The 13,238-nt window shown below is 38.2% G+C and overlaps 1 protein-coding gene and 1 non-coding gene across 3 annotated transcripts in view; both read left to right on the top strand.

Moving 5' to 3' along the window:
* The first annotated feature begins 580 nt into the window (after positions 1 to 580).
* The window catches only part of ift172 (intraflagellar transport 172), a 67,432-nt gene continuing 54,774 nt past the window's right edge, over positions 581 to 13,238 (top strand). The window contains exons 1-14 of one of the 2 annotated variants that reach the window (XM_041804441.1): positions 581 to 980; positions 3,766 to 3,909; positions 4,370 to 4,482; positions 4,584 to 4,623; positions 5,419 to 5,484; positions 6,601 to 6,680; positions 6,863 to 6,950; positions 7,077 to 7,291; positions 7,555 to 7,678; positions 8,195 to 8,290; positions 8,472 to 8,633; positions 8,790 to 8,843; positions 9,103 to 9,206; positions 11,415 to 11,500. In XM_041804441.1, coding sequence (XP_041660375.1) covers positions 4,400 to 4,482; positions 4,584 to 4,623; positions 5,419 to 5,484; positions 6,601 to 6,680; positions 6,863 to 6,950; positions 7,077 to 7,291; positions 7,555 to 7,678; positions 8,195 to 8,290; positions 8,472 to 8,633; positions 8,790 to 8,843; positions 9,103 to 9,206; positions 11,415 to 11,500 — 1,198 coding nt within the window. In that variant the 5' untranslated portion in view covers positions 581 to 980; positions 3,766 to 3,909; positions 4,370 to 4,399. Of the gene's footprint in view, positions 981 to 1,559; positions 1,731 to 3,765; positions 3,910 to 4,369; positions 4,483 to 4,583; positions 4,624 to 5,418; positions 5,485 to 6,600; positions 6,681 to 6,862; positions 6,951 to 7,076; positions 7,292 to 7,554; positions 7,679 to 8,194; positions 8,291 to 8,471; positions 8,634 to 8,789; positions 8,844 to 9,102; positions 9,207 to 11,414; positions 11,501 to 13,238 lie in introns of those variants that run through there. The other variant, XM_041804440.1, reaches the window with a different exon arrangement.
* Positions 1,077 to 1,148, top strand: trnaa-ugc. The gene has a single exon. It is a non-coding gene; the product is annotated as a tRNA-Ala (tRNA).

Raw genomic sequence — 13,238 nt, 5'->3', positions numbered from 1 at the left:
ACTTTGACGTCATCATTTACCTGCAGCAGCAACTTCGCTGGAATTCACTATGTACCCACTAGGATGGCGATGTTGTTCAAAGTATTTCTATTTTGTGAAAAATAATATGAAAAAGCGACCTTAAAGTCCCTTTATTGTCACTCTGATTTGTTGTTTGAAATATTATTTTAACACATACATTTTAATTAAGCTTTCACAGATTTAAAAAGTGCATTTTATGTCTTTCATTTGCCCTGACTATACTGGTGCATCTCAAAAAAAAATCAATGGCATGGCATGTAAAGTTCATTGTTCATGTGATTTACATCAAAAAGTGAAATTGCCATATCTTCAAAAAACTATCTCATTACAAGAGCAATATCCCAAGACACCCTCCACAAGGAGGGTAAGCCACAGAGGGTCAGTGACTTCAAGCTGACTGAAGGGAGAATGTGTGATTAGAGAATGAACTCAGCCTTCAGAGGACTGTCAAACAAAGCAGATTGGAGAACTTGGCGGCACTTCAAGAGGATTGGACTATGGCTGGAGTCAGTGGATCAAGAGTCACTGCACACAGACGGATCCACGAAATGGGCTGCAAGCGTTGCGTTCCCAGTGTTGAGCCAATACTAACCCAGCCATGGGCTACGGAGCAAAGAACTGCAAGAATGCTCAGTGGTCTAAATTTATGTTCTCAGATGAAGTTCAGTTTTGATTTCATTTGGAAATCAAGGTCTCAGAGTCCGGAAGAAGATCGGAAAGCCACAGAATCCAAAGTGCTTGAAGTCCAGAGTCAACACTGTCAGCCGTTGACCAGGAGATTTTAGAGCACCTTATGGGCACCTCTGCTGAGAACTTTTATGGAAATACTGGTATCCTTTATCAGCAGGACTTGGTACCTGCACACGGGGAACCCAAAACTACCAGAAACGGGTTTGCTGACCATGGTGCTATTGTTTCTGATTATCCCGACAACTGGTTTTACCTGAGGGACAGATTAAGTAAGTCTTAGCATCATATCATGCCAATTTCATGTCACTATTTCAGATAGGAATACATCTATAAGTAGTTTACGTTCAGCTTAGGTTCACGCGGACGGGGATGTAGCTCAGTGGTAGAGCGCATGCTTTGCATGTATGAGGCCCCGGGTTCAATCCCCGGCATCTCCAGGAACCTTTTCGTTTTTTTTTAAATTCATGGTGATTACGACAGTCGGGCAGCTAAATATTGAACGACCGGCTTCCCGTACTTAACCATTAAAACCAATGCTAGCTAAAACTAGCTTTTTTCGTTTTTACTGTTTTTTAATCTTTTGACTGATGGATGTGTACAAATTAATGGATAGAAAATGAGCTCATATCTACAAATGATACAAAATGTGGGATCTAGCGCACTCTTTAATACCATATCCCTTTTTAGCTGCTTCCAACTTTTTTTTTTTATTTCTTGTAGAACATTTTACCGAAACAAAACTACGCAACGAACACGTTTGTTAAAGCAGCTTAGATTTCCCTGCGTGCCTCAAACGCACCACGAGCCCTCCTACCAAACGGTAACTAAGGAGATCACAGTTCTGTTTACTACAAAGATGTCCTCTTTGCTAGCTGCCTCAGCTGCCTGATCACCAAATGGACTTTTTTTCTGAAGAACTCTTTTTATCTCAGCACTGATTGCACTCTATCGTGCACGAGCTGCCTATAAATCTCAGGAAAATGCAACTGAAGCATCTTAAGACGTTATTAACACCGCAGGTAGGTTCAGTTCGGTGATGGGGTTGCTAATGCTAGCGGATGCAGCATCAGTAGTTAGAAAGTGTGACAGTTAGATTATTATTTCATGACTCAAGAGAAAGAGTAATTTCCCTTCGCCCATTCGGCATCATAGTAACTTTCTTGAAAACATCGTTAGCCATTATTCAAAACAGGCTTTTACGGTTACATTTTGTTCGTGCTAGCAACTTGGACACGTTGCTTAATGAGAAAACTAGAGCTAACACAACACTGTGGCAGCTTAGAAATACTACATCTTGATGATTTGTTACATTCAAACATGGTTTCTTGGCGTCAAAACACCTGGCACTGTCTTAACAGGACGTAACCTATATCTTGTTCAGGGCAAATCAAACGGTGTTGAGGCCAGTTTCTTTATGATTATAACAGAAATACATTTCCTGAATACTCAATATATGTTTACTACTTGCAGAGGTGGAGAGTAACTAATAACATTTATTCAAATTACTCTAATTGAGTAGTAGTAGTAGTTTGAGTTGTAGTTTTTTGGGTAACTAGAGTAACTGTACTATTACTTGAGTACAATTCTCTTGTATCTTTTCCTCTGTGTTGACTACACAGTTGTACATAACAAGAGAATGACTCCACATCACTTCCCAAAACAGCTGTTTGACACAGCAAAAACTGGAGTGTTGATATCTCAGGGTTAAACATTTAAGAGTTGATTTTAACCCCTTAAGTGTAATTTTAACCGTGTAATGGTCTTTAGTGTGGAAGTAATTTGACTACGTTGATCCACCAGTGTTAGTGCAACTCTGCAGAGTCAATTAATCTGATCCCTGGCCACTGTGATCTCAAATCTCGCAGATCTCCCATCATGCCCTTGGGCATGGGTTTTATATGTGTTGAGCTGTGTTTGGATGTTGTCTGTTGTACAGTGATCCCTGCTGGGGTTCTTTTGGTCATGTTTCTGGTGGATTGTTGTTTTTGATGTGAGACACATTTGCACCATGACTGAAGTTATCTACTGAGTTAGAATTCATGCAATATTATCAGCTGATCTTATGTCTTGATTGACCTGACAACCAAGCCCCCTGCCGTCTGGCAGCTTCTTGAGGACAGCATCCCAGGTGTGGGTTGACATGTTAGCCCCCTTGTCCCTGTTAATAGTCCTATGGACCCATTTTTACATCTCGATGGCCCGATCTATTGGTGGTACCTGGTGCTCCCTGAATTAATAACCCTGGTGCCACAGTCCTCGATGTGATTTTTCCCTTTTGCAGTGGTCTGACATGGCTGATTTTGAGTTTCCCTCATTGGCTTTTTCAGTGTAAATCAAGCAGGAAAACCAAAACTGCATAAGATCAGTTCATAAGACACTTCACAGCAACGTCACATGACTCTTCTGAGGAAGGCTGCAATAACGTAGCAGTCAAAACATGTCAAAGTAACACATAACTATACCCGTCTGCTAGTAAGAAAATACAGAAAAGAATTATAGTTCATGAAGACAATAGGAACTTATTTGGATTCTAACTGTACTTCTACTTGAGTACAATATTAAAGTACTTTTCCACCTTTGACTGCTTGTTCATTATGAACAAAGATTGTGGGCAAACTCCTGACAATTTTTAAAATGTACAAAAACATAAAACATTTTTGTTATTGCCATATTGCAATTTAGAAACTACTCTCTCTATTTTGCTCATGGCAGCTTTTTTTGTAAGTATAATGGCAGATCCAAAGTGTGTGTAATGTATCAACGCATTAAAAACATTACAACCTGAAATGAAACTGACCTAACGGTACAGATAGAAGGAACACCAAACTTAAATTTGGCAAACATGTCAAAAAGATCATAAAGAGAGTCAAAAGAAATCTAAACAGCTTCAAATGAATAAGGCAGCATAGATCAATCAAATCTCCACAGCCGTATATGCATTCTGCAGTGCTGGAGTCATCAGCTAGTGTTGCTTAATCTTGCCTTGCCGTGCTCCTCCTATCATGTGTTAGGCTCCTCTTACTTATTCTTTATTTGTTTTCTCTACCTTCACAGTTGGAAGCTGCCAAAGTGACGTGTTTGGCCTGGGCTCCCAACAATACCAAGCTCGCTATTTGCACGGTTGACAAAGTGGTGCTGCTTTATGATGAGCAGGGGGAGAGGAGGGACAAATTCTCCACCAAACCTCTGGACTCTAAGGTGAGACAAGAGGGCTTTTAGACCTGCTCTGTCAAATGCACAGATGTAAGATCACTATGAAACATTTTATTTAAACAATAAAACTGATAAGGCACCTAACAGTACAGATGAATGAAAAATGGATCAAATAGAATCTACCCAAGAAACATTTAGAAACAGAGAATGGGGACTGACATTAGAAAAATAAACAAACTGTAGATGGAGAGCTAGATAGATGTATATGTAATCTCTTTAACTCTGAGGGAAAATTGGCAAATTGTAGCAGTAATATATTTATTATTATAGAAGAACAATGAAACAGGGTACAGATACATTTATTAAACACTGTCAAGTTACCCAAAAGCTGTGATCAGCAATAATAATGCCCTATAATAATACCAAACTGTTGCTTTAATTTACCAATTTGACTTTAAAAAGTGGTTTGTGTGTTGACGGTAACCTGAATGTAATCTTTTGCCAGTATGGGAAACACAGCTACACGGTCAATGACATGGAGTTCTCACCAGACTCCACAAAGATCGCTATCGGCCAGTCTGACAACATCATCTTCGTCTACAGGATCGGAGAGGAATGGTAATACGTCTGGCTGATTTTACATCCAATCTTAAAGGCAATTTTGTCACCAGTTTGAGTGCATAACTACAGATTTTTATAGATGTTGTGTTCTTTCCTAGGGGTGACAAGAAAACCATCTGCAACAAGTTTGTTCAAACTGTAAGTAAACAATGTGATGCTTTTTTTTTTTTTGCAGCAAACAGTGTACTCAAAGATACAGTTACAGATACTGCGACTGTATGTATTTTATGCGCTCCATGGATGGCAATATTGATAATATTTGAAAAGTTTTAGAAATGATTTATTGCTTTTTGTTAACATAAAATGGAAACTGAAGTTTCAATTTAACCTGATTTAAATTTTTGGGTACAACAAGAGAACCAAGATAAAACAGTTGTGTTCAATGTGCTTGAATCGGGAGTGTTAAAAACAAACAAACTTTCTATTATTAAGTGTTTCAAGTGTGTTTAAAGATAACTATTAATTATGAGAATTTTGATAAAGTGATCCTGATTTTGTCATCAGGAAAAGAACAGGCAATGGCAATTAACCAACTATACTATATATTTTTTATCTTCCTGTTAATGTATTTGACAAGTCAAAGGTGAAACTTAACCTGAGGAAAAAAAAAGAAAACACAGTCCAAAAGTAGAGCCTGTGTCTTCTTCCCTCAATCGTGATGCCTCACAGTCAACATTATTGTCTCTGAGCACCAATACTGCTTAATTTTTACACCTTAAACAGTCAGACAAGCAATCTTCCTCAAAGATGATCGATTAAAGCCTGTACTATTTCTATATGAGATGTAAGGGTATGTGAGGCTGAAATTTTAAAAATTAATAGGCTTTCAGACATGGTTGAAGGGTTTTGGTTGTCATGAATTTCTTTTTTTTTGTCTTGTAGAGAATTTGCCATTTTTTTTATAATGCTACCTGTTGCTGCCTTTTTTTCCAGAGTGCTGTGACCTGCCTGCTTTGGCCTGCAGATAACGTGATTGTTTATGGATTAGTGGAAGGCAAGGTGAGTCTGTGGCATGTGTGTCACTTCTTATTAGAATGAGAAGTCACTATTTTAATGCTCCAACTTATGTGTGACATTGTTGTCTTTGACAGCTTTTATACCTATATTATCATTAAAAACTGTTCTGTGTACAGAAATCTGAAAATTTCCAAGATAAGGTAAGATGGAACTTAAGCTTAAATTGGTCAGTCAGTGAATGTGTTGGTAAGTAAAAGTTTGTTGATGACTAAATAACTCAGTTACTTTGGATTATTTCTATGTTTCAGTCCCAACAGTTCACTACCTCTCGTTTTGATCCTGTGTGCAGTCTGTGTTTGCACACAGCCCTGCAGTCTCATGCCCTTATATGGGCATAAAAGAGGCATTTCTCTATGCAAAATAGGAAAAAATGCATGAGCTCTCAGCTTATAAGGAAATAGCATTCATCAGCACAGGTGTAAACAATTCAGCAGATTAAGAACATGTCATGAATCTGCCGGAGACTTGTTTTAGGATCTTAAGTTGAAATTTAAGAAAAATGTTAGGATATTGATGAATGGGACCTGTTCTTATTTAGTGCACTACTGTCTGTCAGGAGTTTATTACAGTGCTGTTTATATTTTTTTGCATCCCCAGCAAGAAAATGAAACAGGACCCCCCAAAGTTTGCAAGCCGAACAAAAAATATTTTATGAATATCAATGAGTATCAATGAATTTTCCCTATGTTAATAATCATTTTTTAAACTATGGTTGAATTAAATGTGCAAGTTTTATTTCCTCATATTAGTTACACCGCTTTCCACATTTTTAAGCAAATGACATTTTTCTCTTATTTTCCAAAATATTAATGCATAGACAGAGTATTTTTCAAGTCATCAGCCATTAGAGCATTATTCAAATGTTTTTGAACAAACTTCATAATGATAACCGTTATTTTTTTTTAAATAAAAACCCCAAAATGCACTTTTCCATATTATTAAGCAGGGCACAGTTTTCAAGCAATATAGGAAAGAAAAAGGATCTCTCTGCTGCCGAGGTCTTATCTTATCTTGTCTTGTCTTATCTTATCTTATCTTATTAACTGACATTTTGTATCTTAGAGTAAATGTTTTTTTAATTTCTTCTGTTTTTCGAAGGTTCGGGTTGCCAACACTCAGACAAACAAATCATCAACTCAATACAGCACCGACTCCTGTGTTGTCTCGCTGGCTTCAAAGTAAATATAAAACTCATTTCCATGTTTTTATATCCAAAGTTTTATATGAAGTTGTTCTAAAAAATCTCCATGATTAATAGAGGATAAGTTGTGTGTTGAGTTGCCTGGTCCTTTTTAGAATGTAAATATCTTTTCCCCTGTGCTAAGCTGAGCATGATTTTTCTTTGTCTGTGTTGTGTCAGTGTTTCTGGCAGAGGCATCCTGTCTGGCCATGCTGACGGGACGATTGTACGTTACTTTTTTGGTGATGAAGGCTCAGGAGAGTCTCAGGTACTTACAGCTTCACTTATCAGTGTTAGGTGTTTGATTGCATTTGTCACCAAATAGATTATCTCTGTGTTGTTGCTGCAGCTTTAGTTTTTCATGCATCTCTGCCACTGCTCCTCTCTAACATAGGGTAAACTGTTGACACACCCGTGCCCACCCAACGCTCTGGCCTGGGGTGCAAACAGCATTATGGTGGGTGGCTGTGACAAGAAGGTGGTGGCTTACGGCAAAGAGGGTCACATCCTGCAGACCTTTGACTACAGCCGAGACCGGACAGAGAGGGAGTTCACCGTGGCCGCCACCAGCCCCAGCGGACAGTCTGTCGTGTTCGGCAGCTTTGACAGGTCAGTATCTTTTTCCTGCCAGCCCCCTCATAAAATTTTGTACAAAGTTAGGATGAGAGGAAATGTGAATGCACTAATCAATGTTCTGGCAAATGCACTGTGAGCGAGGTTATCATGCAACAGGTGTTGGTCCGGTTCATTCCTTGTGCACGTAATGAAACTGTATCATTCTACTCCCCAATATGTTTATTTCCAAACTAAATACGTCACATTACATCTAGCTTTCATATGAAGGCATAAACATTTCTCTTTTCTCCCTGTAGGCTGCGGGTGTTTAACTGGGCTCCCAGGAGAGGAGTGTGGGATGAAGTGAAGCCTAAAGAAATCCCAAACCTCTACACCATCACCACCCTGGCCTGGAAGAAGGACGGCTCACGCCTCTGTGCTGTAAATACTTTATCCATCATATTATTTTAATGCATAATATAACTTCTACACTTTTTCTGTTATTTAGATGTTCCTTTATTGGTACCAAATGGTTCCTCAGTGATTATTGGTAGATTTTTTTCTGTTTTAAATATTTTTGTTACAATAAGAACAAAAAAACCCAGACAATTCTGTTTGCCTACATTAACCTAAGAATCTGTTTTAGAAAGAAATGCCAGATAGATAAAATCTGTTTGACTTTGGTGTTAAAAGTGTCTAAATCTTAACAAAAGTGCGGATATATTAAACAGGAAAACAGCCAAAGGAGCCTTTTTTTGTAAATAGACCCAAATTCTGAATTTGCCAGTTCCAAAAAAAATTTGGGGCACTGAGCAGAACCTACCAACTAGAAAGGAACTATTCAAAGTTTATGATCAGCCCCAGCCTGTGACACAATTTATGTTACACAATTTTGCATGAAAAAAGAGGAAAGGGTGTTTTATGGGCTATGTTTCATATGTGCTTATGCTTTTACAGGGAACTCTGTGTGGAGGAGTGGAGCTGTTTGATTGCTGCTTGCGGAGAAGCATCTACAAAAACAAGTTTGAGGTCACCTACGTCGGCCTGAGCCAGGTAGAGAAAAATCCAAAAATGTTGACAAACTTGGAGGCTGTCTTCATTTTCATGCACCATACTCACTGTTGTTTAAATCAATGGGGTTTATCTGGATTATTTATAAAATAGAACAAACAAATATGGAGAAGCACATTTTATTTGTCTTTTTGCTGGCTTCGTTTGCCATAATTTTCTCCAGGTGATGGTAAGGAACCTCTCCACAGGAACTCGAATCATCCTGAAGTCGTATTATGGCTATGAGATCGAAGAAGTGAAAATCATGGGTAAAGATCGCTACCTGGTGGCTCACACCTCCGACACTCTCCTGCTTGGGGATCTACTGACAAATAATCTCAGTGAGGTGAGACGATAAAAACATGCTTCCTCTTAAGTTTATATAGAGTGCATATTTTCTTCTCTCAGTAGTTTGAAGCTGACTTTCTCTTGTGTGAAATATTTTAATTGCAGTAATTGTTGCTCCATTGTTTGCCCTGAAGCTTTGACTCTTTTCTTTCAGGTACCTTGGCCTGGCTCCGGAGGAAACGAGAAGTTCTTCTTTGAGAATGAAACAGTATGTACACAAGTCTTTCTGGAAGGACTAGGGTTTTTATTGCACACATTTTATAGACAGACCCAGAGTTAGCTTCACCGTGAGGTTCACAGCTGTACCAAGACAGTACTTGTTAATGAGTGACATCACACATGTTTAATGTCATGTTTCAGGTCTTGTCACGTCTTGTTTTCTACACTGTGTTGCTGCATCATTCCTTATCACTTCACCCAGTATATAACCTCCTTATATGTTTGGTTTTACTGTGTTTTCTCCTCAGGTGTGTATGATTTTTAATGCTGGGGAGCTCAGCCTGGTGGAGTACAGCAACAATGAGATCCTGGGTTCAGTCAGAACAGAGTTTATGAACCCACATCTGATCAGGTAGGTATGGTTACACAAACTAACACACCCCTTGTTTAATTAATGCTCGGGTAAACTGGTTCATCTGGTTTTAAATGACCATAATTCCCCCAGATGGATAGTAGAGATCAGAAGCCTGCTGTAACAGCTATCCCTGAGTTATGTCTTAAGTCTTGAGTCCCCCCCCCCACTTACATCTGAGAAAAGCTAAGCACCCAGTAAGACAGTGGGTATTGAACTCATTTGACAAATGCACTTCAGTCTTTTCAACAGTGCCAAAACTCATTTGAGATGGCATACAGTGCTTAACAAATTTATTAGACCACCTGTCATATTCGTCTCAGAGATCATCCAGCATCATGAAGTGCTTTAATGCGGACTCTTTCATTTTCAATGAGCTCTCCACGTTTTACCATTGAAAAGGAATGAAGGATTTCAAACTGAATTCACCCAAATTTGAGCCAGCTCACTGGGCTACTCTGAGAAGTCAGAAATTGATCAAGCATTACATTCAACCACTAAAACTATTTTTTCTGTTCAGGAATCCAAGTAAATAACTATAATTTGAAATATTAATCAAGAAAAATTAAAGTGCTTTACTATTTTTTCAGTTTTTGGTAAATCAGTAAATTTGAAAATTCATGGTTAACAATAATAATCATATTTTAGCATTAAAAATATCATTTGGGTTAAAGAGCTTCTACATATTGGTGTATTAACCATTGCAGAAACATAAAAATGATTTTGGTAATTACCAATGCTGTTAATTTAGGGCAGCTGTGGCATAAACCTTACTTTGGTTAGGGTTAGGGTGGTCTAATAAATTTGTTAAGCACTCGATGTAAACTCCTTAGGCCAGGGGTGTCAAACTCAAGGCCCGGGGGCTAAATCCAGCCTATGGAACAATTTAATCCGGCCTGCAAGATTATATGACATTTCTGTTATAACTGGCTCTTTAGTATGCAAATTTCCTTAAGTATAAAAATGTCTACTAGTCCTTGATGATTTAAGATATCCATGTTAAGTCATAAAATCTGAAAAAGTAAGAAGTAAAAATAATTAGATAAAAAGTAAGGAATGTGGGAAAATGAATTGATTTGTGTTTTAATTTCAGATTTTCAATTTTGCATGTGACAATAAGAACTCAAAATTGGGATTTTAACTTTATATTTCATACTTTGAACATTTCAACTCATAATTTTGACTTCTTATATAACATTTTGAGCTTTGAGATTCATAATTTAAAATTTTAAGTCAAATTTTGACCTATTTAACTAATATTTTTGTATTTTATTTCATGTTTTCAAATCCAAACTTTGACTTCATAATCCCATAGTTTGACCTTTTAGACTCACAATTTAAAATTTTGAATCATATTTTGACTTTTAATTTCATGATTACAAATCTATTTCAGATTTTGACCTTTTAAGCTCATAATTTTTTACTTTCTTTCTTATATATATGCCTTTAAAAGACATAATTTTTCAAATTCAATTTAATGTTTTGACCTTTTTGAACTAATAAATTTACTTTTCTCAGCTTGTGAGCCTTTAAGTTTTTTTTTTTTTTTTTTTCAAATTTCTACTGGTGAAATGAGGTTGACAGTTTATGGTTAAAAAGATGACCCTGTTAGGCCCTCAGGTTAGACCTGAATCCAGAATCTGGCCCCTGCTGTGATTGAGTTTGACACCCCTGTCTTAAGCCTTGAGCTGCTTTTCACACAATTTTCAGGCACATCAGACAAAGAAACTGACCATTTTTTGTTTTATTGGCGTTTTTTCTCCTCGTCTAATCAGCATTCCCCTTTAATCAACTCTGCATGTATTTCCAGTTTTGACCGTTAGGGGGCTGTATTGAGCTGTGCTGAAATTCATTGTATTACTTCAGCAAGGCTTTAGGAAAATCAGTGACACCGATCCTGGGAGTCAGTACACATCCATGTTAAAAGACTCAGTCCTGTCATGAAGTCCTGACTGACAGTCCCCCGGTGACTGACTAATAGGAGGGCAGTTTTTTTTTAAGGATGCTCTGACTGCTCCTCGCCCCGGGCCAGACACTGATGCATGACAACATCATGATTTCCTGCAGGGAATTCAACCATGATGAACTCCAGCCAAAGACAGTCACTCTTAGCTGAAGTTGGGCACAGTGCTTACAACTCAAGCTGGTTTGTCAGTTGTTTTGACTGACATTTTTAATAAAGGTTTGTTTGTGTTTGTTTGTAAACAGTGTCCGGATAAATGAGAGGAAGCAGAGAGGAGTTGAAGACAACAAGAAGCTTGCATATCTGATCGACATAAAGACCATCGCTGTTGGTAAGAGCGTGAGCTTGTTAAAAAAAGGTGATGTTCCACAGTCTAGATATTCACTATAATAAGCCATAATGTCATACCACAAGCTACACTATATGGACAAAAGTATCTGTCCACCTGACCAGTACACCAAAAGGAACTGTGATGACATTATATTCAGACCCATGTACAGTGCTTAACAAATTTATTAGACCACCTGTCTTAGAGACCATCCAGCATCATGACGTGCTTTAATGCGGACTCTTTCATTTGAGCCAGCTCACTGGGCTTCTCTGAGAAGTCAGAAATTAATCAAGCATTACATTCAACCACTAAAACTCATTTTTCTCTTCAGGAATGCAAGTAAATAACTATAATTTGACATATCAATCAAGAAGTAATAAAGTGCTTTACTGTTTTTTCCATTTTTTTTGTAAATCAGTAAATTTGAAAATTCATGGATAACAATAATAATTAGATTTTAGCATTAAAAATATCATTTGGGTTAAAGAGCTTCCACATATCGGTGTATTCACCATTGCAGAAACATAAAAAATGATTTTGGTAATTACCAATGCTGTTAATTTAGGGCAGCTGTGGCATAAACCTTACTTTGGGTGGTGTTCTAATAAGTTTGTTAAGCACTGTACTTTAACATAGAGTTGCCCCCTCCTTTTGCAGCCATGACAGCCTCCAGTCTTCTTCAGTCTTTGTTTGTATAGTGACAATTCATAACAGAAGTTATTTCAAGACACTTTAAAAGAGAGGGCAGGTCCAGACTGTACTCTTTGTTGCGGCCTTTAATGATAGACCAGTGTTAACTATTCATGTTATAAGAAAGACTATACCCTATCATGATAAAGATCAGCGTTAATCCCCATGACCAGAGCACCACGGCAAAATCCTTCCCTATTCAACTGTGGGAATGTCCATCAGACTCATGTTGACAGCCATGTACCTTGTGGAAGGTTTTCCACAAATTCTGGAGTGATTTTGGGCCCATTTATTCTGCAGAGCATTAATGAGGTCAGGTACTGATGTTGGACAAGAAGGCCTGGATCTCAATCTCCATTCCAGTTCATCCCAAAGTTGCTGGATGTGGTTGAGGTCAGGGCTCAATGAGGGTCAGTTAAGTTCTTGCACACTGAACTCATCAAACCATGTCGTTCTAGTCCTTGTTTCGTGCACTGGGGCACAGTCATGCATAGCATCCCCAAACTGTTGCCACAAATTTGGAAGCATAGCATTGCCAAAAAATGTCTTGGCGTGCTGGAGCATTAAGATTGGCCTTGCCCAAACCATGAAAACAGCCCCATACCATTATCCCTCCTCCACCAAACTTCACAGTTGGCACAGTGCAGTCAGGCAGGTAACATTCTCCTGACATCTGCCAAACCCAGACTCATCCATCTGAGTAGCATGATTTGTCATTTCATAGAACACATTTTCACTTCTCCACAGTCTAGTATCGGTGTGCTTTACACCGATCCATCTGGATCTGGTGATGTGAGGATTGCATGCAGCTACTCAGCCATGGAAACCAAATCCATGGAGCTCCCACCACACATTTTTTGAACTTACATGAAAGTTTAGAACTCTTAAGCTACAGAATCAGCAGACTGGTGACTTTGTGGCTGCTGTTCCTAAATGCTTCTGCTTTCTAATGACATCCCTTACAGTTGGCTGTGGAATATCTACCATCTTATTGTAAAGGTGGCATTTATCACAGTACCAAACTTGTAGTCACTTCAGAATGACCCAT

The sequence above is a fragment of the Cheilinus undulatus genome, linkage group 14, assembly GCF_018320785.1.
Source record: "Cheilinus undulatus linkage group 14, ASM1832078v1, whole genome shotgun sequence".
Classification (NCBI taxonomy): Eukaryota; Metazoa; Chordata; class Actinopteri; order Labriformes; family Labridae; genus Cheilinus; species Cheilinus undulatus.
The sequence above is the reverse complement of the archived record's forward strand: the minus strand, read 5'-3'. Positions and strand labels throughout refer to the sequence as shown.